This window comes from Amia ocellicauda, chromosome 23 (genome assembly GCF_036373705.1).
Source record: "Amia ocellicauda isolate fAmiCal2 chromosome 23, fAmiCal2.hap1, whole genome shotgun sequence".
Taxonomy (NCBI): Eukaryota; Metazoa; Chordata; class Actinopteri; order Amiiformes; family Amiidae; genus Amia; species Amia ocellicauda.
Window position 1 is genome coordinate 14,709,174 of NC_089872.1, and position 27,886 is coordinate 14,737,059.

General features: G+C 36.5%; 1 protein-coding gene across 5 annotated transcripts in view; it reads right to left on the reverse strand.

Moving 5' to 3' along the window:
• The window catches only part of LOC136719360 (regulating synaptic membrane exocytosis protein 1), a 106,287-nt gene that overhangs the window by 8,310 nt on the left and 70,091 nt on the right, over positions 1–27,886 (reverse strand). For 2 of the 5 annotated variants that reach the window (XM_066697282.1, XM_066697281.1), the window contains 8 exons: positions 27,177–27,336; positions 26,914–27,036; positions 24,793–24,855; positions 20,451–20,540; positions 13,862–13,974; positions 12,095–12,210; positions 11,554–11,714; positions 4,344–4,561 (listed from right to left, as the gene is read on the reverse strand). In XM_066697282.1, the coding sequence (XP_066553379.1) occupies positions 4,344–4,561; positions 11,554–11,714; positions 12,095–12,210; positions 13,862–13,974; positions 20,451–20,540; positions 24,793–24,855; positions 26,914–27,036; positions 27,177–27,336 (1,044 nt within the window). Of the gene's footprint in view, positions 1–4,343; positions 4,565–10,984; positions 11,141–11,553; positions 11,715–12,094; positions 12,211–12,676; positions 12,707–13,861; positions 13,975–16,811; positions 16,878–17,704; positions 17,780–18,508; positions 18,587–20,450; positions 20,541–24,792; positions 24,856–26,913; positions 27,037–27,176; positions 27,337–27,886 lie in introns of all 5 variants that reach the window. The other 3 variants (XM_066697278.1, XM_066697279.1, XM_066697280.1) reach the window with 3 other exon arrangements.

Sequence of the window (27,886 nt, forward strand, 5' to 3'; positions counted from 1 at the left end):
TCCAGGGGCTTGGCTGGAAACGATGTATTTTTTTTCTAAAGTCAATTTATTAAAACATAAATAGGCTGAGCTTAAATATATGGTCCATTAAAGGGTACCAGGTACAACTTCAAAGGCTTTCGTTCACATTACATCTGATGCTGTCGAGAAGGTGATCACTATCTGACAGACTTGAGGTTCTCTCTTGCCAAGCAGATAATGGTTTCCCATCTTCTCGTTATTTTGCATCAGCAGACAATGCTTTAAAGTTAGTTTTATTTAATGTTTTAATGGAGCCAAGATAACATTTGTTCTGTTCAAATCATTCAAAAGTAAAAAAAATTGAAACCACAGCACCTATTAAACGATTAACACTTTTACTGCATTATTATTCTCTTATTTGTTGTTGTTTATTAACACTAAAGTATGTAATACAGGTAGCACTGAAGAATGAATTAAAAGTACTGGGAATTATAAGCACTGTCTTAATGATACCTAGATATTCTGAACGATCACCTTGCAGGTATTATTTGAAACAGATCAAAACTTAACTGCACAATCAGATTTATTGTGCCACTTCAAATCTACAACAAAAACACTACCACCATAAACAGCAGCAGCAACAACAACATTAATAAGAATAATAGTATCAGTAGACATATTTAAAAGAAAATCCATATAATACATATCATAAAGTCATTGCTAAGTGAAACCAACTAAACCTGTATGCATACAGTCCGATGTCAATGTATAGCAGTAGAAACTGGACATCCATCAATGTATTTCGTTGAATAATGTTTTCTTCTGGGCCATTAATCTATGTAATACTCCTGAAAGCAATGTTATTTATGGTCAATGATGCATTTCATTTTTCAGTTGAATATGATGATGCTTCATGACAGCTCTGTCAATAAGGCACATTACAGATAGAGCTCGGCAAACAACATTAGCACCACACCAGATCGGACTCTACGAGAGATGGATTCTTACCGTGGGGTCGTCCATTAAGAGTCTGAATGCTCTTCACTTAAATCAGATGTGAACAATTAACAACATACAGCTTCCTATTGTTCCTACCGTAATAATAATAACAAACGTTAACAGGATAGAGTACCTTTTCAGCAATTAAAAGTGTAGAAAATGTGCTTTATTTTGCCTGTGGGTAGAATATCCACTCTTAAGTAAAAATGCTCATACATACAATTCCCCGCCTTTTTTTTGTTTTTTTTTTTGTTTAATTTAAATAATGTACAAGCACTTGGCAATAGAAATGTATTGAGTTATTTTAATATCCTCTCTCTTCCTCCCCCACACTTGTTTATGGGATTTGTATGTATTCAAATATATTCATTAATTGCGAAAGTGTTTTGCTGGTCAAGGGTGCGCATGGAAACTGTGAGATTCAGTTTGAGATGAGAAGGAAAATACCTGAGGGCCACAAGATATCTTTTAAATATCTATTTGGATTAAGATTTTATAGTCAGACATTAACAAAATAAACACATTCTTAAATAATAGGTCTCCCACCATTAAAAAACAAAAACGTTTTATTTACCAAAGTCTTGAAAACCAAAGAGACAGATGTACGAGGGACTGGCGATTCATTCATATCTGTCTTTCATACAAACTGATCATGTTTTCTCCATAAATGTTTGATGGATCTCAACTACAACACTTCTTAGTTGCTCTGATTATATACAACACTAACATATTTGTATAACAAGACACGAGCTGTTTTACAATCACACCTATTATCATGTCAAAGCAGTTTTCCTTGACATTCTCCTTGATGTTTTCGTCACTTGTTAAAGCAGTGAAAATTATATTTCTTAGCTGACGCCCTTATCCAGGGTGACTTACAACTTTTTTTTTTATATATAACAATTACCCATTTATACAGCTGTTTTTCTATTGGAGCAATCTAGGTACAGAACCTTGCTCAAGGGTACAACAGCAGTGTCCCCCATCTGGGATTAGACCCATGTCCCTCCGCTCAGGAGTCCAGAGCCCTAATCAATAAGCTGTGTAAATTAATCAATTGATTTCAGAAATGTACACTGTACGCATTCTGAGATTTCAATAATATAGTCATATATAACCAGGAAGTACAAGACACCCAAAATGGCTTTCAGGATTCAGGATATTCTCTCTATATATTTTGAAATATATAATGAAATGATATATCCAACACATGCAAGTGTACATCCCTATTAAATAAACAATGAACACAATCTTTAGAGTTTGCTACTTACACCTCAGAAAATGTCCATGTTGATCTTCAAACCCCTTTTAAAGCAGAAGACAAAGCTGTCTCTTCACAGTTCTAGCAAGTTAGTTAATTTAGAACAAATATTTGAAGAAGTCCAAATGGAAGGAGATGTCAGGCAAAGGATTTTATTGGGTAAAAAAATGACCCCATATAAGGTATCTCTTATAAGAGAACAGTACTGGCATTTTAGTAACTGCTTATAGTAAATTCCTACTCTCAGCAGCTGTAGTAAATAAAAGAAAGCTTGCTTACATTAAATCTGGGAAATCATAACAGGGGGCCTCGTTTTATTAATAACCAGCTGTAAGCCAAGATATGTTTTGTTCAATTTTACCGAACCAGAACAGACCAGACATTTTGTGATTATTTGCTGAAGCTATACATTTGCATAGTACTTGACCAGCACTGAAGTGATCATCTTTCCGAGTTTTCATCTGCTAACTGATTTAGCCTCTAATCTTTACTCAATAAAAAGGTAATGAAGAAATTGGCAGATTAAGTCTGTTAGTTTGTTTACAACTGGATATTTCTTTGTCCTTAAAACCAACCAAATTATGTCTTTAAATATTACATCATAAAGTACCGCATAAGAAATAAAGTGCCAAATAAGAGAGAAAGTCCCAGAAAAGATAAGAAAGAAAATACACCATGACACATGACTGTGCCTATTCTTTTAAATATAAATCACACATGGAAAACAAGAGAAATATGATGAACACCAGCATCACAATGAAGAGGGGAACAATAGAAACTCAAGAGGAGAAAGGGCATTACCAAAACAAGACTTTCTTAAGCAGTTAGATAACATGCACTCTAAAAATACCACCTCTGGCTGGATTTCTTGACAGTTACCAAGCTCTGGGCAGCTCATTGGGAGCAGAGTAGAAGCAAAATGATTATTTTAAAATATTTAAACCATATGGGGTCCATATATCTCTATGAAACATAAAACCATTTCTTTTTGGGATCAATTTCCTCACTATTGATTAGAACATATAGCACTGTACAGTATACCCTTAACATAACAGTGACTGCTCTGGTAGAGAGAAAACACCTCTAGTTTCAGTAAATCCTTCTGCACAGCTCATCCTGTGAAGCTCCACACTCAATAAAGGCCAAAAGTGAATTTGCAAAAACAAATGTCTCCTTTAAATTATATGCTCAAGGGAGAAAATGTTTTTCTAAAAAGTTTTAAATCTTATTTGTTTTAAACTCAACAAGTTTCAATAACTAGACACATCCCACATACTGTGTCATATATTTATCTTTATACACAACCATTAATGCACAGGCATGGTTTGTTAGGAATGGACAATATATTTCTTATGACCTCATTATGTACGATAATGACACAAATGCAATTCCTAGCACTTCCCTGATAGAACATTGCTTATTTTGTCTCCAGTTAGATGTCCCATACATAAAAACCAATACAAATTATTAATGTGCATACCAGTTGACATTTAAACAATACACTGTAGATCACAAATATATATTCCCTTTCTTACTAATCATATTTAATAATAAAACATTGTTCTACTACATCAATTTATGCATGTATCATTAAACATGTACAGCTAAATTACATTCAAAAGCAGCAAAATCAATGACAGCGTTTGCTTACCTTTAATTCTCTAGTTGTCAGATTGCTTTTGATACCAAACAGAGTACAGAGTATGTTTTAATGTGAACTTCTTGCAAGCCTGAGCTCCTTGCACCTTCTTTTATCAAATCCGTACAAAGGAGAGTGTCCCTTTAGGCCCGGCACATCTAATAGGCTTTTATGTTGAATACAAAGAAAACCACAAGTCTGAGTGGAACAAGGATGTCTTTCTAACAGACTGCATTCCTGCTCCCAGTAATCTCTGAACCCTCCCCCATTTATTACCTTACAGAACAATATTCCTCTCCCCTGACGAATGAGGAAAGCAAGGTTAAGATTAGCATGTATATCTTGCTGGATGTTTGATAGTTTGCACTGCTATTCAAAGGAAGTGTCATTCTCTTTATTTGTCAGGGAACTTAATTCAGTAATTCAGATAAAACACAATGATGAGTTCCCCAATCCAACCCACGCCTTAACAGGGAGGTTTACCTGTTTGGCTGAGCTGTGATGTGCTTCTACTCCTCCGCGACGGCAGGCCCACGATGGCCACCACTCGGGCACTCAAACTGGAGCGCCGCTTCTTCCCCCCTGTCCCCACCGTCCCGATGGCCGTGTCCGACTGGCTGCCGTCGTTCCTCTCCAGGTTGTAGATCTCCCCGCTCACGCTTGTGCTCTTCAACATGCTCCTCCCTGACGACCGCATCTGTCTGCTGCACATTGTAGAAGTAAATGCACTGTTTTGCGTCAAAGTAAACAGAGATGAAGACGGACACAAAGACGCACACACACACGAGAAAAGACGAGACAATTTCAAAGCATTAATGGACTGAAGGCCTGGTTTGCTCCTTGGTGTGGTTATCAAGACTGATACCTTCCAGGGGTATCAGGGAAGTCAGGCTTCAGAGGGAGAAACAGCATGCACCTTGTATACTGAAGCAGGGAACACCATGGCCAGTCACACACTACTACTACACACTAAGGTTGTGGATCGTTCTTGGAGCACTTGCTGTCAGCAAGCACTGACTGAACACTGTCTTAAAGGTTAGTAGACAAATCACCAGAGAAAGAGAGAAAACAATCTAAATCCGCAAACAGCATACTTCCACACTACCAACAGCCATGCTGCCCACAGATGTAGTTTAGAACTGTCAAGCATCATGTTTCACAAGAAATATATGATTATTGTTTTTATTATTGATAAGATTTTGTCCTCAAAGACATGTAACTGCAACGTCTTTCTTTTATATCTATTAAACAACATCATTTCTAATTGAAATAGGTTTTCAGTACGTGTGTAACATGGTTGCTATGGCTCTATATTACATTATATACATCAATCTACTACATTGAAACCCAACTCAATTGTGTGAAACTGCTCATATCAGCATTCTGTCGAACAGAAACAGTTACGTGAAAAGACTGAAAAGAAAACTCACATCAAGATAATGTTCAGTATTTGGAACATTCCATGAACTAAAATTATAATCAGTAGAAACTGTGTTGATCTATTTAGCAGATACAATTAATTAATTTAAAGCAATCCCAAAAAAGGATGAATACATTGTGTAAATGAATAGCATGAACAGAGCAGACCACTACATAAACATTAAAAAAAATACAAAACCAAACTAAAACAAAACAAAAATTATAATCATAGATAATAAAAAGAAGGGAAATGTATGTATTGACCTTTTTAGCATATACTGTTACTGATGTCAGTGTCTGTGTAAGTAAAGAAAAAATCAACTTATGGAAATACTTTAATATTCCCTTCCTTAAAAGTCACACACTACTTTACTGAAAGCCATCCAGAGCCCCAATTTCCAACTGATGATGCTTTAAGTAATCTCCTTGCAATTAAATATTTCCATCCACCAAATGTATCGAAGAACAAAGCCTGAAAAAACTAACTTTATAAAATAGCAACCCTTAGACACGTGTGTGAATAGAAAATACAACACTGGCCGTTTTGGCATTTTTCCGCTAGATCCTCCGTGTCTGGAGTGGAGAAGCTCATTAACGCATAACAGCGGTTAAGAAAAAAACAACCTTTACTAGAGCAGAACCTTAAGACCTTGTTATCGATTCGGAAGCTGCACTGGGGGCTATTAAAAGGCTCGAACAAACCCGACGTTCAATAATCTGACACAGAAGATACCCATTTAGCAGAATACCTAGTTCACAGTAGAGATGCATTCTCTTTGAGTTCTATAATTGTATATTTTCATCAAAGAAGAATCTGTTTTCATGTTGATTTTTGTTTTTTGTTTGTTTCACGAATATACACAATTAAAAGCATTCATCAGCACTTTAAAAGAAAAGCATTTGATGTAAACAGCAGGAAGACTAAAAAAAAGGGATAATATACATACAATGTAGATTCCAACAATGAAGGTTGAAAATGAAATGTGGATGATGAATAAACCGTAGCGACTGCACACAGTGTAAAGCACGGGAGGCGCTGTCTATCAGCACCCCCACACAAAGCCAGACGGAGCCACACTGTAACCAATACAGCAACACGGCTTCCTCAATCTCAACAATGGATCAGAAAACACTTTTTTGGTAGTTTTTAAAGAATTAAATTAAATGACACCAACAGTCATTACAAGTAAACAACTTTTATATTTAATGAAAAATGCAATGAACACAAACAAATGAAGTGGATTACATAATAATCAGAATGGTTGATAGATTTAAAGACACATCATTAAAGTAAGATCTTAGAGTGGAAATACAAATAAAGTTTGTTGAAAAAAATGAGGCATGAGACACACACTTGGGGGGGAGGGGGAAGACCACTCACCAATTATGTTTCTGTATCCAAACCATCCACCGCAGTGAAAAAGAAGTCCAAATTGTATCTAATATATTATTTTCATTGACACATGAAACACCACAAGCAAGAGCGCTTCAAACCTGCTTTTCTCAGCAGGAGGGTCCCCGGTATCCTCGCGTTTCTCTCTCTTTCAGTGTAAACGGTGCTGTATGCTACAGTCACTGTGAGTTAGCATCTGCACAAAGACTTGGGCACCTAAAGCCTCTCATCACACAGCCACCGGCCTTTAGCTGCACTGTAGCTGTAACTGGTTAGGATGCCTTTCTCTGCTGGTGCTGCATGCAGAATCATGTCGTAGTTCTCAGCCCCTGTGGCACTCTGTTTTAACAAGGTATCTCATGAATACTAATCACTTGCAATGTAGTTTACACTTGTGCGGGAAGACAGTATCACAACTCTCCCTTTGTAGTGATTCAAACAGGAAATTGGGGTGTTGTTTAAAAGAGCAGCAACAACAAAAGAGGGTAAGATCATTTTCTAAAATCAAACATCCCAACAACAGCTATTTATCTGTTTATGGTCCACCATATTGTGCTTCCATATCACGGTTGATACTTTTCCTTTTTGGGAAGCAATGCCCTGTAAAAACATGGAAAGGGCACAATCTCCTCAATCGTGTAGATTCCCTCGCTGTGTGGATTAATTGTCGTGTGTCTTTTCTTTCAGAAAGCGTATGGGTGGTAGTGGATGTGCTGGAAACGCTGGCCGTGTCTGTTCTTCCAACTCGTTCCCAAGGAAGCCCTGTGACTTCAACATCATCCCAGCTGTGGCCACTGGCTGCCACTAGGCTAGGTTTGGGCAGCGCTCTCTGCTCTCTCACTACACCCTGCCGATCGTAGAGAATGTGAGTTCTCACAGATACAGCTGTGCGCCTGGAGTCCTCCACATTCTCTGGATCCGCACAGCAGGCACAGAGAAGGGATCGAATGAGGGATGAACTGTGACACACACACACACACACCAAAAAGGCAAAGGGAGGGAGACAAATAAATGAAAGCACACATGAAAACAGATAGGACATGCATTCAAATTAAGAGGTGATATTAAAAAGTGAAATAAACATCATGCAAGACCTGTTAAGCATGAATGAGGACTTTATTTACTAATTAGTAATATAAAAACAAGTTAGTAAGGTAATATTGTTAAAATGTATAAGAAATGGATTATGAATAACATTGATTATGCAGTGCTATTTCAAGACAAAATAGCTACATGTAACAAATTAAGTTGAAATATCTGTGCACAAAGTGAAAAGGCAATTTATAGATTAAAAGCTGTTTTTATCCACATTCTTGAGTTCTGAAACATCTATATCAAAGTGCAATCTGTTTATGATAGATCCTTATTCTTCACGCATTTCTGCGGGCAAATAGTATCACAATTTCAATAAAGGCGTCACTTAAATCCATTTCTGATGCATTACAACAAGTAAAACAACAACATAAGCAAAACTAAATGGGACAAAGGAAACAAATGTAGACCATCATGCATTGACTCTGTATGAGTTGCGTTAGTGAATACACAATTAAGTGAAAGTTTACTCTGCATTGAAACAGAAACTCATGTCTGACTCATGAGCCCAAATTGGATCATGACTGTGGCTAAATAATTGTTTTGCACACAAATTATGGACAATACATACCGAATTATGTAATGCGGCCTATTATAAAGAACAAAATAGGTCTAAAAATACACTTCCTGATATATCACATCACAATATATATGTGAAAATACTAAATAGAGTGCTGAGAAATGCCGTTACAACACCACTTCTTGCATTTCCAATAAGCTGCTTAATGTAGTGACCTAGAGATGCTATTATGTTCAGCACTTGTATATAATTACTGCTACATCAGAAACAAATGTGTAAAACAGATAGAGATAATACATTGTACACCACAGAGCCTATTTAATATGAACCGAGTGTCAGAACTGGGATGTGACATCGTATCTGTGGCAATACATTAACCTTGGAGTGTGCTGCTACAATGAATAATATTTTCAAAGGATTATGGTATATTTTCCTATTGTACTTCAACAAGATTGATATTTTTCTTTACAAAAAGCCACATAAGGCCGTTTGTTGCATGTCAAAACAACTAGCTTATGACAACCATGCGGGAAGATAAATTACATTCTGCCTTCTAATCCCAGCTAATTAATCACATTCTGTCACTTCGAACCTTTAAACAAGAGTTCGTAATGCAATAGCACTGAGACGCAAGCACCCAAACTGAAATGCAATGTTTCAATTACAGCTTGTAATAATAGTAGTAATCCTGTGTGTAAAGATTTCTTTTGTTTAAACTTGGCCGAAAAGGAAGATACAAAACAAAACCAGAAAACTGCACTGCAGGAAAAATAGCTTAACATGCAGTTTCTTAGATGAGATGGAAAGAAAGAAGGGAACTTTGCCAAAAAAACCTTGGCAGATACTTCCAGAAATATTCATGTTTGTAAAACAGTCAGATGCAATATAATTTAATTTAAGGTCTTCATCATCTGCACCCTAACAAGTTTAATACATTGATTTAAATTTTAATATAGATTTGACAAAGTATATTTGCCAGTGAGTTTTTATTCTCCACACAAATAACTTTACTAGATGTTACAAAATATTGAAACTGTAAATAAAATAGATACACCTATTCCTTAATTTAGAACATTGTTGTTTCATCAGTGAAAAACAAAATATAATAAAGACAACTATGCTTGTCAGAGCAATTAAGTCTGTACTAGAGAATTCACAGTATTTTTCTAAATATTAAAAAAAAAAAACAGACCCTTATCACTTGAGCAGTTTGGCAAAATATTTTAGATTAAAATGTAAAATCTGTCAATCAATACAAAATATAATCTGATTGGAATCTACAAATGAACCTGTCAGATACACAGTACAGGAATATGATTGCACCAGAACACATTACACAAATCTGTTTAAAATATCCATGTCCAGCTATAGCGCCTGAAGGGTTAATGATACACAAATATTTGATGCAGGCAGTTGCAACTACAAAAGCTGTCAATTCAAATTAAATTCAGTAAACTACCACTTGACATACAGTGTAGGCACAGGGTATATACTGTCATGACGCTTCAGTCAAGAAAACCTGTCAGAAACTCAATGCATTTGGTTTCTTGAAAACCTCTGCAAAGCCACTATAAATTAATGTAGATGTAAAAATACATCCAACATTGAAATTCTGCAGACACCAGGGGTGTAACTTACAAATATGTCTGTGGTGCATTCTAACTTTAAAAAACAAAAACAAAAGCTGACTCAGTCCATTAACTTTATTTGGCATGTCTTCCAAAGATGAGAAAGACATGATAAACAGTTGCCACTCTAGTTAAACTTATTCAAAATTTGTATACCATCTGCAGGATATCCAACAGTTAATTTTTAAAACAAATGGGGGGCTTTGTACTTAGACCCTGCATTAACAGACACCTACGATAAGAAAACAGGCTGAAACACATCTCTTACACTTCAGCTTTACATAAACATCTTCATATTTTTGCCAGATGTATGAAAGGCTCTGTGACTCACAATTATTATGAGTCTCTGCATTACAGAATTGTAAACTAAATGAATACCAGTAGAACAGCTGCTTTCAAAACAAAAATATGAGAAACAAACTTTATAGTTTCAACCTCCTTGAAGTCATTCTACCTACAAAAACTTAAAGGGACCACCAAAGCCTGTGCATCTCCACCAAAACAAATGTTTAATCTACAAAACTACACCTATAATGTATTGTAAGTTGCCTTTCTGTTACCAAAGTGTTCAGGAATAAAAAGAACATCCAGGATTAATATAGTTCAAGAGAAAATACAGTAAGTCACGAGTATATCAATGAGACCAGTGTACAGTCAAAAAAGAGGAGGATATACACGAGGCTACAGGACAGCAGGCCACACTTTCGTTAAATACAGGGAGGAAGACACTGGGGATGAAGGGACGGAAGATTCAGTACACATTTGAACCAAAGAACCTCATTAAGCACCTTGAAATTATTGCTTTGCAGATAAAAGGCTGACATTTGGTGAGAACTGCAATCATTTTCCATTCCTATCTTGACAGAACCCAAGTCAAGCTGCTCTCCACCACCTTGGGGCTGTTCTTGTCAAGCTGTAAATGGAAAGCAGCTAAAAGGGGCTCTGAAGTATTTCTAAATGTGGGGCGCTGAGAGCTGCTGCATTTCTGACAGCTAATAAGCACAAGGCGCTAATTAAAGGTCTTGGACAAACGCCCATCCTGAATCCGACCTCGGGAGGGGCTGACCTTTACCTCATGTCACCTGCCACCGTGTGCCGCCGTCTCCTCAGGTCTTCAGCACAGTGACTCCTCTCAGTGTGTTCAGCATTTTCCTCTCTGTCATTTAATTCCCATGATATCCTCCTCTCTCTTTTCTCCTCACCTTTGCAGCTTTCTAAGGACTTTGACCTTTTCACAGTACGGTGTACAGGCACGCAATGTTTAAGTAAAATCATTCACATGGAAAAAAATGAGTAAAATAAAGTAAACAGGTACTGGAGACTGGTTTATTCATACACTATAAACAATATTACCAGCTGATATAATGTTTTACTTGTGTTTATCACTTCCTGTTAAAGTAAGACAGCTAAAGCGACAAAAAGGTTACATACAGCTGTCACTGGTGTGAAAACTGTGAGGCCTATAGCATCTTATAATTATTGCATACTGCATACTGATATGTTTGTGAAGATTAATTGTGTGTATGGATATTCAGACATATACAGGTAATCTGACAACTTCCACAATCACACATAAACACTCTGTGATAGTCGATCTTCATTCCTCTGGTCTCTAGCACAAAGCCGCACAGCCAGTCTTACCTGATTCTGCCCCTGGGACGCTCGGATTGTATCGACATGTAGCTTGTGCTACTGAGGCGAGAGGCACTGCTGGTACGAGAAATGGCTGACACATCACTGATGTCACTGTCCGATGACCTGGTGGACACGTTGTCACAGCTTCGGTGCTGTTCTTTGTAAAGCTGGAACAGAAAGAAAAACAAACCAACTCAAATAGAAAGTCTTCACCCAAGTTAAAGTTGAAAAAAATTAGCACTCTTTTCATTTTCAGAGGATGGGAGAAAAAGATGCATCATGAATGTGATATCCATATACATCCCCACGTTACAGATGTTTCACTAACAATCCTGTGATAATGCTGACTTATATATTTGTACTGGGGTGTGTCTTCAAAGTGAATGCGTTTCTGAAGTCACTGCAGCTGCTTGAGATTCTCTACTGCAATACTGTGAGAGCAGCTATAGGTCCTGTGATCCTAGATTATTTATTAATAATAATATTTATTTATTGGTCGAGGCCCTTAAGTCAGAACAATGCGCTTTAAATGTTAACATATGTTTACCTCACGCTTTGTCTTCAGTTCTCGCTCCAGTTCTTGACTGGAGCTGGACATCGTGGATGTTTTGTAGGATTGTACTTTCATCTGCAGCTGTCGGGCACGATCTTCTACTGCAAGAGCTAAGATATAAGGACGAAGAGTTTCTGATATTTCCCTAATTTAATGTACATCTGAAGATGCGCACACACACACACACACACACACATACGTCAGGGGAAGAAGGGTGGGGGTGAAAATAAAATGAAAAAAATTGAAACAGATATTCGACTATGGTGCAGTCTATATTTAAACAGCATTAATGTAACATCGTTTTAAATACAGTGCTTATGCACATTTCTCATGCATGAACATGCATGAAGATAGACAATTGTAATGTTTAAAGATCTGTATTAGTTTGCTATCTTTAGGTAAAACATTATTCTGGATATCGAGATGGGGAAGTACAGTGTTCTGCTCAGCGTTTCTTGGTAAACAAAAGTATAAAACACAGACAATTAATCAAGACAATCAAGACAATTAATTAAGAGTGAGAGAAACAACTTTTGGTTTCAAACACAAATTTAACTGGGGAGAAGTTAGTATTACCTTGTTGATCAGACTGGCTATTTACTGGTCCTTCAATGAGATGGAATTGAGAGAATGAGGAATGCAATCAAAAGACAGAGAAGAAGAGCGATGAATGTCAAACACAGATGCCACTGTAAAGGAATAATGAATCTGCCTGGCAACTGCAGTCTGCCATGACTACTGTACATTTACAATGATTTACAATGAAGGAAAGCTATTCATGGGAATGTAGGGAATTGCCATAAATGCAAAGAATGTAATGCCACCTTCAAGCTAGACATGAATAACCCACATTCCCTGAGGTTGTTTCATTTTGTAACCTTTTCACAAGATCGGGCAACATGATATAAACATATTTTTAGCATAGGCAAGTATGTGCATAATTGTTTCCAAAATTAAAAAGAATAGTAAGGAGATGATATATGAGTTTGGGTTTGTATTTATGGTTTGACAGGACCAAGAAACTTAAACAAATGGTGAAGTGTAATAATATATATATATATATATATATATTATTACAGCGGAAAGTAACACTCTATACTCCATAAAAGAAAGCCTGAGGAATAATTGGCTGATGCTATTCACTATATTCCTAATTCCTGTCCAGTTGCATTGTTTGCATACTGTATTAACAACACATGTAATCAACCATAACCCTCTACAAAATACAGATAATATCACAACAATATGCATTTCTCAAAGATATGTCTCTAAATAATTGAAGAATCAAATTGGGCTGCTTTTTAACAGACAGAGAAACAGCTGGGGAATTTGTGGAAGGGAGTATTCCTAATAATGACACACAATAAGCATATTTCTCACAAAAAAGTAATTACATTTCAGGTTGGTTAAAACAAACAAAAACATAAAAGCATATGATCCTGGTTTATAATAGAGTCATCTTCAGCCACAATTTGAAAAATGGGAATGCCTAAAATTAGACACTGTAGACCATGGTGAATATCACAAAAATGTTAATTATGTAAAATATGCATCTCCACACAAACAAGCACAAACACAGAGACTACTGCATAATTTTTATAGCATTTTCATTTTTTCCCACTTCATCAACAAACCTAAGGCTGAAGCAAAACACATATTGACAGGTTCATAAACTTACTTTATACCAAGCTGGAAAACGTACATCTTTTTCCAGTGCTAAATATACTGATTCATTGGAAGAAATTAAAGATGATACAGTACCTTGCTCTATACTACTACTCTTCACTGGGACCTGCGGAAGCTGCCTCCCTCTGCGTCCTGACAAGGGCGTCCCAGTCGGGGATGATTGTGATGGGCTGCCGTGTTGATGTGCTCTGTGAATGATGGCGACGACAAAGACAAAAACACAACAACACTGGTAAGGAGCTGGTGACAGAATTCAACAGTACACAGGACTAAATGTCAACTACAAAAACTGCTTAAACCAGAACTGGTAAAACGTTCACGGTAGTGTACGTCTCTTATCGTGGTTATTATCATTGCTCTTCGCCGTAGATGTTTAAGAATTGTTCCAATATAAATAAGAGTGTTCCTATTTCTCTTCCCTTAGCAAATAAAGGATTTTGTTGTGGCTTTCCTTTCACTAATAGTGACTCAAGTTATGGTCAAAGCATTCTTTGTTTTAAAATGTTAAAAATAACATTTTTTTTGTGTCCAATGTCATCAGTACAGTTTTGTTTTGTGCCTTTTTTCCCCAGTAACAGCACACAAAGAAAAAAAACTAATTGGTTGTAGTGCTGCTTACAGTAACATCTACTGTAGCAGCAAAATGCTAAGGCCAAACTATAGAACAGTCAACAATAGTGAACAAAACCCTGAGGGGAGTCTACTGTACGTATCAGAAAGGAAATCACTGAACACTTGGAAATGAGGAGGTGGGGGTGAAGTTTCCAAAAGTTGTAATGGTCAAGATGGGGGATAGTTAGCAGGAAAGCAGGTGGCGGTGAAGGGTCTACACACAGTAAAGTGCACTCAGATGTCAGTGAGGCACAAGACCAAACAAGGGAGTCAGACACCAGTGCACAAGGAATACCACCTTTGCAGCAGGGGGGAGGCTGGCGCCGAGCCGCCAGGGCTGATCTGATAAACAGATCGAAACATTCGGACACTAGGCCGCTCGCTCGAATGGGAGCAACTGGGCTTCATCTCATTAATGCTAAGATGATCAGATGATCTCAAGGCGGAAGAGATCCCCCTTCTAATAGACGTTTGCAGCAGTCTACGAACAGAGTTGGGAAAGAACAAAAGAAAGGAAAAATAAAAGGGCAGTAATTCAACTTCAACAAAAACAGAACTGTATCTCATCCAGCCTTTTTTATGCCACCTTTCCAATTAAATAATGTGGGAAAAGATGCTGTGGCCCAGCGGAAGCCAGGAGGTTGAGTCTTTCCAAGCAGACCCAGCTGAATGACAATCCCACAAAACCCTTTCTTTCAATTTAGCAAGAAAATATTTTTCAACATGTCTACCATTTACACTCCCTCTAACTATTCATGGGCAGTTATTTACGGATAATATGTCTAACATTTCCACAATTGTGTCAGAAAAGATTCATACCTTCACAAACACCATTTAGAAAACAAAGGTTGAATCAATTAACAAATTGAAACTTTCAGCAACATCAATTTTGTAATTAACTGATTTGAATTCAGTTCTAGCTCTTGTGTGAGAGTAAAAGGCCAAAATATAGCCTTTGGATCATCCACCAATCTTCTGTTGCAACTTTTTTTTCCGCTCTAATGCCTATTTTATTTACACAACTTTTTTTGCCCCTTTAATGCTTTATTTATCAGTTTCTTCAAACATCAAACTATTTATTGGTCAGTAAAACACATAGTCAGATAAGGTTTATTCATCATTATTTAGTTCTACCAGCTCTCTCTTCACTGAAATAATACAAAGAGAAACAAACATTCTTTAAAAGCTCATTATGACATCAAAACAGGTGAGGAAAGATCAGCATATGGTTCCAACAGTTCAGGCAAATATACTGAGCAGACCAGAAAATACGACCAAAAGTAAAAATAATCCACATTTGTTTTCATAAATAATAAAAAGCCGTCTCAAAGTAGTAATCATACATTACCATAACGAACAGATAGTAATTTCAAACAGACATTAGGTAATTGTGTGTTTCTTGGTCAGACAATGATTCAGAGATGCAGTGGGCGATATACAGAAGGCCTTGAGAACGAAACTCCTGCACTCATAGCATGCTTATGCATTTGTGTCAAAATGAAATAATATTTGGAAATTTAATAAAATAAAGTGACGACCTGTCACTATTTTTCAAATACAGATGTGTTCTGAAGACTTCATATCTTCACAACACAGTCAACAGGATGGAGAGGTTTTGACTTTACTCTAGGAAACAGACATCAACCTATCTTACACAAACAAAATAAAAATTAAAAAATGGGACTTTACAAGTGGATACAGGATGCCCATGCGTCTGTTCACCTAGATATGATCTGGCCAGATTTTCTATCATACACTCCATTACGAATGTGTCCTGGCAGGCTGAGCAAATACAGTAAACAAGAACTGATTTAATATCCATCCGTTAGCCTGTATCCGCATTGCTAATGCTCATCTTAAACTGCAGATCATTCAGGGAGTGAAATCTGGTATTTGTATGTAAAGTATCTTGGTTTCAGTTCATAAGAGAGTAAATTCCAGGTACTTTGGATGAAATGAATCCACAATCTCAAAGCTACAAATCTGCTTAAAGGAAAACCCATTTCATTCCATGAACTTCTCATTTTCCCTCTGATCGTGACACGTGCTTTGCCATTCTGGAGAAGTTTGCTCTAAATCGTAAAAATAAAGGGATGAAGTGAACAATAAAGGTAATTCAAACTCAATGACCCTTCCACATATTGTAGTAATCCTCAAGTAAAACCAGCCGAACAATGAATTAAGCAACAAGATCTGCTTGTTTATCACTGAACTCAAACTGTTATTAATTGCCACACCAACCACACCGCACACACTTGGAACATATTGTGGAAAAGAAAAAAGCTGCAAAGAACGACCTCAATGAAGGTTAACCATTGGTTTTAATTCATGATAATAACTTCCACCATATGAAACTCTAATCCTGTCTCTGCTCCCCCAAAAGTGCAGAGGCTGTAGTTGGTAAGCATCCTACCTTTCATTGTCAGATGTAGCGTTTTTTCTACCATGTTTTTGACTGCTTTCCAGAGTCCTTGACTGCCTGTAACATGGGAAGTGAAATAAAAAAAGGAAAAACAAACACATGAAGAATGAGGAAATGGTTAAATGGAAAACAGCCATTATGCAAAACGAGAAATGGAGGGTAAATCAAAGAATGTTCATTTAAATCCACTTTTTTATGTTGTTGTTGATGCTTTTTGCCATTATTTACCTTTTTGCAATGAATGTAGTAAATGCACAGTCAAATGTTATGGATCTAAACAATGATGATTGTAAGCCAAAATAAATATCTAATTAATACCGGTTTCTTAACACAGGTGTAATCGGACATTTGAACTCTTGGACCCGTTTGTCTCGGGGGAATCACTTTGTGAAGCCTCTTCCCATCATGAACATCTGTCAATCCACCAGGCATCAGAAACTAAAGGCTTTTGCAAGAACACCCCATTCTGCAGACATCTTGCAATATTGAGGTTTTGTTTGTTGGAGAGCTGTTACAATATTTTCTCTACATTTACATTGTCAAGTGAAAAGATAAAAAAAAAAGGCTCTACAAATACTGGTTTCCAAAACACCAATATGTTTCTATACGTGAAAGCAATGAGACTCAACCTGTAGGTATAGCCTACCTTCAATTACAAATATCAACATCCTCTAGGAACTGTGGGGATTTCAAATTTCTATAGACACAATTTGATAAGCTCCTAGGTGAGCTAAGTTTATCAGTTTACCTGAATAACAAATAGAAAAACAAAAAAGGTTGGATAATTTTATACGCCATTTAAGAGCTATCTGTGTAGAAGCATACTAGGAGGTGTGTGTTTCTGCATGTTTCGGTCATTCACCCAGCAGTGGGTATGAAGGTACCTCTGGACTGGCCCTGGCTTAGCACTGAGGTGGTTTAGAGTCTCCTGTTGGGGAACAATAGGCTCCAACATCCAGCTTCGCCGTTTAAAAAGTAGAAACACAGAAGTGAATGGGAAAAGGGTGGAGAAAACAAAACAGACACAAGGATGGTTACACTTAATGGAGATGGAACTGTATGTCAATAGCACAACATCATAGCTTTCTAGCTTTGTGTTTATCTGTCGGGTGTATGCCAGGTTACGTGTGCTGCCATTCTGCAGCGTACAATGAAATATCTTTCTTGCTGTCATGCAGGAATGTAGTCTTAAAACTGGCTATGGCAATTTGCTACCATTATCAACCACACCCTTACTCCATTACAGGATTTAATTATTTTTATGATGGACATATCTGTCTCTTTTAATCTGGGCAAATTAAATGTTTTACTTGGTAATTATTAACTTTTTAACAATAAAGAATAAACATATTAATCAATATGTTTGGTCCTTCCATTTTGTATATACTTTAGGCTTAATCCAATATCCCTGTTGCATGAAGCAAGACAATTGGCCTTGGCTAACCCTGATCGTACTGCTGTACTATTAAAATACATTCATGAGAAACACATCTACCAACACAACAATACATTTTAACTAACAACGACTAAGACAATGGACCCCATGGAAATGACAAGACAAATGGTGGATTCTTATGTTGTACATAACCAGGGGAGGGTGGTTTCTAATATCTACATTGCTCTACTGCTAAGGAGCTCGGCCAGGGCTCTAGCTGACACCAGGGAGGACGGGAGGACTGGAGCGGTACCTGTCGTCCTCGGGGGAGGCATGCTGGATTAAAATCCGGGGACTTGTTGGCCGCCTCCTAGGCAGTGACTGAGAGAATCTATCCACGATTGCCCCATCGACAAGACAGGAAAGACAGAATGAGTTAGGCTGCAGAGGTCCACCGCACACAGAGTGGGACTGAAGGCGTGGAAATCTGCAGCAACAATCACTTCAAATGTCGAACTGCGCTCTCTTTTTTTTCAGGACTCAACAGTCAGAGAGCTTCAAAATCACTTTTCCTCCACATTGGCATGTTTGTACATGGCAGTGGCAGCCAGAGAGATGCTGAATGTCAGGATCTCCCCAATGCTGAAGCAGCTGAAGCAGTCTGTCAGCCAAGCAGAGACCACAGGCTCACTCAAAACTGAATCAGCATGTTTCATAAGAATCACATAAATCAAACATAAAGCCATCCAAATTGGATGGAATTTCATGAGGAAAATATTTAGGGTATCGACACTGTAAGCATCAAAGTAAGGAGAAAAGTATATATGTATATACACAGACACCATTTTCCCCTTACTCTAATACGATTACATATATATATATATATATATATATATATACATATATACATATACATACATATACATATATATATATATATATTATACATATACATATACATATACAATATATATATATATATATATACACACACACACAACTTAATGACTGGACATGTACACACTGATTTTTAGTTGTGTTTTATTTATGAATTTTTTTTACCTTAGAACCATAGGAAATAAATCAGATTGTGTGTTCAATATGTGTTCATATAGAACACAGTGCAGAAACACTCCCTCCCTCTTGACTTTTCCAAATTAGTGATGCATTTGGGGCAGAAACTTAATGGCGTTTTATAGGGACTGTGAATTGTGGATTACATCACTATACTACTGAAAAATACCTTTTCAAAATCAATTCACCAAGGGGGAAAAAAGGTTTAGTGGTTAATTGACAACGGTAATCCATTTTATAAATACAGTAATCAAAAATAAAAACATGCATTTATAATAAAATCAAAAGTAATTGAGAGCAACACCACAGTGAGCTTTCAAAATCTTATTCTAAAATCTAAAAGTAAAAATCAAAATTAAGAAGTGCTTTGACACTAATTTTAACCATTCAATGATACATCTAGAAAAATTACACACAACCAAGACAATAACATTACTTGTCGCTACATAGTATGTTAAGCTTTAATACCTTCATCATACCTTCTCAGCATAGATAACGTGTTTGTTTTCAATGTGGGAAATAGATTTAATTCTTACTATAAAATCATCATAATAAATATATTTTAAAAAGCACCTACAGACATCCTACAGCAACCTTCACAAAACACAGGCGGATTACAGCCCTCTCTACTCAAGTGGTTTGAGGATTTAATGGAAACCAAGGATATTATTTCTCAAACTAGTTCTCAAGTCTAACCCAATCCATGTGCAATGGACTTCTACTACAATAACTGATAAGATTATGGTTAATACTATGACTATACTTAGCAAATCTCCTGGCACAAATAGAATGTATGTTAACTTGTTTAGGGATTGATTTAGCTGGCAAAAAGTGTTTATTACAGTTATTACTGAATGTATTTATTTACGTACTTATTTTACATTTAGATCAGCCAGGTCATATTTCATTACTGTACACACACTAGTCTTAAGTTACCCAGTAACTACATAGGATCACAAAGAAAAAGACCAAAATCTGAGCAAGTTTATGACAAAAGTCTACAATAATCCTGCATCACACTCCATTCCTCCCTCTGTATTAAAATGGGGACTATTTTAAAACAAAAACATGCCTACAACTAGTTCACAGCTACTCCTCTTAAAGTATTATAAACAAAGAAATTAAGAAATTAAAATCACCAGCACAAATAAAAAATAAAATAAAAAGTCTTTTCTGTATACCTTTCTCGTTCTGGTGAATGGAAACTAGTATCTGGTCTCAAACAGTTGGTACTAGCACTTCTAACCCTGTCAAGAGAGGGCTGGAGATCACTAGCGCCAGTACATTGCATCCAAAGGTGGTAGAGAAAGAGGAAAAGAAAACAAAAAGGAAAACCATGTTAGATACGAAATCATAAAGGACATGTAATCTTAACACATGAGCAGAAGAAACAATCATGAGACCATTTAAGATGTTAAATGAAGCTGACATGAGAGTGTAAAGCTGTAAATAGGATTCTTTGTAACTCAAAATATGGAGTAGCAATACAAGCTCATGATATGGCATTTGAGAGAATTCAACCTATCTTTTAGATCCTCCCTGTGTTGTCCAAAATAATCTGAAAGTCATGTTACTCTCTCATAATAGAGAGACAATTCATTTGGGCATCGTTTGGGCAGAATATTTAATTTGAAGTGTATATTTTAGTAAGGTGCAGATAAACTCTAAACTATACTGCAAACTATCATTTCTTTAAATTGACAAACTACCCAAAGATACTGGGTGTCTCCCAAACTTTGCAGGGTCCAATCCAATGAGATCATTGGGATCTCTGGAAGGTAAAGTTCCAGTGCAAACGTTTCCTCAGACAGATACAGATAGATGAAGAAAATGTCCATCACCTCGGGACGGGACAATCAGAGTTCATTTTGTTTTAGTTTCTTACCTAATCATGATTTCATCTGTGAATCTTAGAACTCTTGGACTAAGAGATGTTCGAGGTTGGGGTGGATCCTGTCTTAGCAGGGACTTAGTCTTTAAACATGCAGGCAGAGTGGAGCTTAATAAATAAAATACAAAGCAACAACGGCCATGCAGAAGTGACAACATGTAAAAATAAAAACAATTTATATCGTACTGTTTCTTTAAAAAGGGGGGAGCATACAGCTTAAACGGTTTGTCTGTGGACAGACCTGGAGTCCAGAAATTAGGTCAATTGCAATTTTTTACCAATGAGCCAACAGAATTAATCTAATATGTTTGACTGTTAAATGGTGGAACTTTGTTGGTGTCTTGAAATACTATTTTTCAAATCCACAGAGAAACCATTTAAAAAATAGGAGGGATACATCTGCTTATAGCACCAAGCACACATTAGAAATAGTGCCTTTATCTACTGTACCTGACCAGGTTTATACAAAAGACCAAATTATAATAATATGCAAAATAAAACAGGAACAACTCCCCTTGGATGACACTGAAGCTTTTTGGAATCCCTGCAAATGTTGCTTTTCTCCTACAGTTTATTTTCCAGGACTAGTGCAAAAATATAATAACAGCATAAAGTAGCTACATGCTCAAACTTTGGATTCAATTTAACTTAACAATTTAATCTGCACAAAGTTCATTCTAAATTATCTTAAGACACCCTTGTTTTCTTAGTTCCTGTCTCATGAGTATCTCTGCTTTAATCACTTTTTTTCAATGACATATCTAGGATACAAGTCTGTGAAGCATTTTGTTCATTGTAGGTTTTCTGTTACGTTGCAGGTAGGAAACTTTAAGCGCATTAAACTCATATCTGCAAACTAAAGAATTAAAATAAAGACCACCACCAAATCATACCTCAGAGGCTTGAATTAATAACACTAAAGCAAAATAATAATCACTAAAATGTATCCAATGCAGCCACTCAATAATACTTCTCACAAGCAGTGCCTGGTCTAATTGCAAGAACCATTCTCTAATTATGGAAGCCATACAGATGAGGTGATTCATAAAATCCAAAAATTAAGAGGATATCCCAAACATGCTTAGGATATTTTCAAAGCCTTCACCTAAAATATTCTACGCATTTTCAGAAAAAAACAAATAAATCAGTGAAGAAACAAATTAGGTACATACAAAATATATAAACATTCAATCTTTTTTTAGGTTTTTGAGATATCCATCTGATTTGGTAACAAGCAGACAAAGGCTTGCACTGGAGCAAAAACTTTGAAAGTCATCTGGTATGTCTTATTATGAGCGTTATTTTAAAGTTTCTGTTGACCTCACTCTCCAATGTAATACAGAAGGCAAATGCCTTGATATGGCCCCTGAGGTACACTTCTGCTGGAAAGATCGTACATTTGTAAAGTGCTTCACAAAGCTTTTATCTGACATAAAAGGCTAGGTTGCAGGTTTACGTGATGGAGGGGCAGCTTTTGCCTCCATGAGGGATGTAATTTTGAAAGGTCTGCTCGGCCGCAGAATAAAAAAGTTATGAACATCAGTGAAACATCTGTAAAGTGTGGCGATTTCCTCGTCTGCATTGTTAGGAGATAAGAGTCAGGTAAACAATGCATTCATATAATTACCTAAATGGGTAGAAGAATACAGAGCCTTTATTATATTAATACCTATGAATAAAGGAATGATTTCCTCTTGATTAAAAATGCTCTATTATTACAGGAAATAACACATTTGTTCCCTGAAACAACTGATTCGAGATGGATTAGTTTGATCTCTACAACACAAATGCTGTTGTATGTTCCAGGACTAAGAAGTGTTCACTATCTGATGGGTACCTGGTGCCACAGCAAGATGAACAGTAAAAAAAAAAGCTTAAAAAAAGACAAACTGCAATTGTTGAATATCAGACCATACAAACAAGCTACATAAAGGAGTCAATGACAACAAGTGAACAACGAAGCAATGCAGAACAGATGTGTTGTGTAGGACAGAAAATAGGAATACTGTGGTGGGCAGGTCTTAGGAATCAAAACGCAACCAATAAAAACAAACACAATGACAACAGAATAATGTCAATGTACAAGGTAAAACAAGGAAGGCTTGTCAGGGGTGGACAACTCTTCTCCCACTATCTCATGGTGTACCTTACCTGTATATGTTCTTATGTATACCATTCACTAACAAAGGCATCTTGGGAGGTAACGTTTTACTGTACTTAACCGAACTCCTGATGTTGGTCAGGAAAACACACACATGCAATACAAAAATGAACAAAAAAGCATGCAAAATAAAACAGTCACCATGTCAAATGTAATTACATTTTCTTCGGGAATTGGACCTTTGACCAAAGCTATATTAGTTTGATACTGTGTATAGGATACAGAGAAGTTTGTGTTTTAACTCGATAAATATGTATTGGTAGTTATGTAAGTGTACTCTCTCATTCATGTTACTTAAATGGGACACATTATTTAAAAATGAATGGCATGAACAGCAGTAGTTAGCAGAACAGTAGTAGTTAAATAGTATTCCCACCCCTCAGCTGAAACAACATAATACAAATATTCATTAAACTATTTATTATCAATTATATTTTTTTCTGAGATTGCCGAACTGATTCAGAAGTATAGTTTAATGAAAATTATGTAACATTGTTCCAAATGAAGGGTGTAAATCGTTTAACTGCAGCTGTTTATTAGAAACAAATCACTAGAGAGTACAAATGAATTGAACAAGGCACAACTGAAATATCAGCACTGCACATCTGATGTGTCAAGGCCTTTCCCAAGCTACAATCTGCACCATGTTCTGTGAAAAGAAAATACACTACAATACAATAACTCAAAAGTTTGGTGAAAAAATAATATTCCCATTTCATTAACATGGTGCAAATTATATAGAAGGGGATATTTAATCATATGTGACATAATACTGACTTATTTAACATTGTATATTAAATGATACTGGGGCTGGGATTAAACCTAAAATTTGACCCACCTGCTAATAGAAAACTACAGAAATGTACTCAGTTGCGGGTTCATTTTTAGTAAAATGCCACTGTCTTCTAATCATGAGTGTAACCACTATGATGTACAGGTTTGTAGTTTTCTATTAGCAGGTGGGTTAAAGTTTAGATTTAATCCAGCCCTGGATCTGGATATCAAAAAGCACATTACATTTTTCAATTCAATTTGCAAGAATTGGCACTATTGTGTTGTCCATAATATGTATGTATAGATTTACGGTAGAAAAGAAAGGGTTAAATGTGCTTGCTAACCCTATAAAGTAAGAAAAGCGAATGAATAACAGGTACCACAAGAGCATTATAGGAAGAACAGAAGAATGTCTCGATGTCTCAGCCTCATGTGTACATCAATAGATCAGAAGCGGATTGGAAATATGTGCGTGAAATTCAAAAGGTACCATATGGACCAGAAGCAAGAAGAAAAAATAAAAACACTATTTAAAAAAGTGTTCTATTCCAGTTCACAAATATTAAGTACCATGTTTAATTCTGCTTTATAAATCAATCATTTTAATGGATTAATATGGTCTTAAATAAGCATGGCATTTCAAAACAAAAGGAAAGAAATCAAATAAAAAGACACGAGTTCTGAGACTCTCATTTACCTTTTGGTATGCAGGTTCTCTGCACTCCTTCCTCGCTTTGCTCTTGGCAGAATGAGGAACTCGCTGCGTTAATAATACGGATGGGTAACAAAGGAAAAAAACACATGATGTAATTTATAAAAAAAGAAAGAAGATGTATATTGGTGAGCAAGCGAAAATGAAAACAGAAAGCGCTAAATAAAAAATAAGCTAATGCATTTTTGTTAAGACAGTAAAAAAATATATACTACCTCAATCAGGCTAACTAACACATTAAATCAAATCACAAGGATTTGCATTTGACCTTCGACTGCACCGGACTTATTAATTTTTTTTTTTTGCAACAACCAGAAAACTACCAGGAAAACTACCAAGCTTTTTCCTTTGTCAGGCCTCTATTATACATTTCCAGATATGAGACTTCCTGTTCATCTATGTTAATAAGAGATCGTTTTTTTTTGCTTTTAAACCTTTCAAAATATTATTCATGGATAGACAAGGCATAAAGAACAACAGCACCTTCTAGTGGAGCAAAATGTATTTACAAAATACACGGTCAAAGCTAAAGCAAGCTCACATTATCTGCTATCTACAATCTCCCTTCCTTACACAGTACAAATAACTAAACAGCAGTGGAGTCTAATATAATAATATATATAAGATGAATGCAAGGTATTTTTTCAAAAATGTGAATTTATACGTAACAGTGAGTACTGAAAATAAAAAAGTATACTGTATACTTTTACAGCAACACTTGTGTATGAAGGCCTAAAATCAGTTTGTTGTTGCACAGCTCACAAAGAGAAAAACAAAATGAAAATGATCCCCAAACAAACGTTGCTGTGTGAGTTTCTATCTCAGAAAATCCCAAACTTAGCTCAGAAATGTAATAATAATAAAAGAAGAAGAATTACAGAATAGACAGATTTTAATTGTTTTACTGAGTGGCTTTTAACCACTGGACTGCTGTTATTGGTCAAATTCTATCTGTGGTCAAACTAACATATGAGGGAAGCAGGGAAACGGAGACAGATTAAGAGGACAATTATATAAAATACTGTATTAGCTTGTGTTGTCTATCAGAATCTTAGTTATAGTGGGTGTACTGCCATTATATTATTCCTTTATCATAGCATAAGTGATCTATTTTATATTTATAGCTTTTAATTCACGTTTATCAATGTTACAAATATTTTTTTTTTAATATTTACCTGAACAAGACACACACACATTTTAACTCTTGGGTGGATAACATCGAAACACTCAGGGGATAATGCACCCCACTCACAGACAGTAAAGGAGTAAATACAAGTACAACAATTATGTAAGGTTTATGTAACTGTTTTATGTTATGTAACAATCCTGACTAATGACGGTCCGGCATTTCCCAATACCTTTTAAGAAAATACATCAGAGAGGCGGGATTATTGACTGTGCAGAACTAGAGACAATATATATATATTTTTTTTTTTATTATTATTTTTTTTTTTTTTTGGGCACAAAATGTGAGAGATAAGAAGAGAGAATAAATAAGACACCACAACTGTAGACCTCTACCTGTAGAGTTGAGGGAGAACACAACTATGCATCTACACAATACAATCATTTAACTTGACATTAAGTTCCTATGTAAGTAATATAAAGTCCTATGGCACCTGACCTGTGCAGAAACGAGATGGTCAGATACTCGGTCCACCAGCATGTGGCCCTTTTTTTCTTTGTGAGGGAACAGGTTGGAATACATGTTTATCTTATCCCATAAAAATAGGTGTTTCACATCCTTTAAAATGTTGCAAAATCACCGTAAGTGTCCAGTTCCCCCTGCGGCACACAGTGGCTGGAAACCTAGTCTCCTGAAACAGAGTTACCAGCTCCGAGTGTTACCCAGGCCTTAAACACTACAGTCCTAATTAGTTACCTAAATGAATATATCAGAAACAGCATTTTTAAATATACTGATCACAAACTATGATATCATATTTCCTAATTACAGCACATGAGGATGGACCTGGAATAATGCAGTCTTAAGTTAGAGGGAAGAAGGCAAGACCATTGTAAAATAATCAAATTATATATTGCAGGGGAATGGCTGAAATGAAAAATAAAGAAATCATCTGCAAAGCACTGGAGTCAATTCTTTACCTTTCCTCTGAGAAATACTGACTGTCCATATCTCTAGACCTGCGATCATCCTGACCTCTGGAGGCATCGTGGGATCTTGTCGGAGAACGGGACTGCCTCGTGTGATGAATTTCATCTAAACTCCTGGAGAGAAAAAACAAAATCGATAAAGTGACACGAACATGCAGATATTCAAGAAAGAAAACGTCTACAGGGATTGGGCCCAAGGGAGGTTTTATGTAAAAAATATTGTCTAGGCAACCCTCTCATGATTGGTGTCTCACCTCTGTAGTGGCACACTTGGTATTCTGGACCGGGGCCTGCCCTGGTCGTCTCCGCGGTGAGGAGACACGGATCGTGAGCGGTGAGGTGCCATCCTCTGTTGTTCTGGTACGGTAAGGGTCGTGGATTTACTGTCTTTACTGTTAGACCTACATTCTGCGGCTACATGCCCACGAAAACAAAACACAAAACAGAAGAGAGACCAATGATCATTTCAAATCTGTTGTAGATCACAGCAGTAACAGCTGAATGATGCATCTTCAACTTTATCAGTTGAAGACTAGGCGACATTCACTGCAATGAGAGTACATTTCGTCATGCTGAAACTGTGTCGATCTAGGATTGGGGGAAAACACGTTGTAACATGCCAAATAAAAACTCATGTTAAGATGTTGTCCTTTCTACCAGATGCATGCAACTAAAACAAAGTAGATTAGTTATTTCGAATGGAGGTGGTCTCCTTCTAGATTTCATGCAAGAGCACATTTCCTACTTTTCTTATTTGGTTGTTTTGAGGGCTGAAGCAGGAAGGCAGAGAGGCTGAGAAAATAGTTATCGGTTTAGTCATTTTTCCAGTCTTGGTTAGGGACTGAAAAATAGGTTATTGAAATTAGATTAACCTGTCATGTGATTAAGGCCGTGAGTTTGTAATTTTACCTCAAGATGCGCACAATTTATTAGCGTGTTACATTTAATTCAGTCCCTCCCAGTG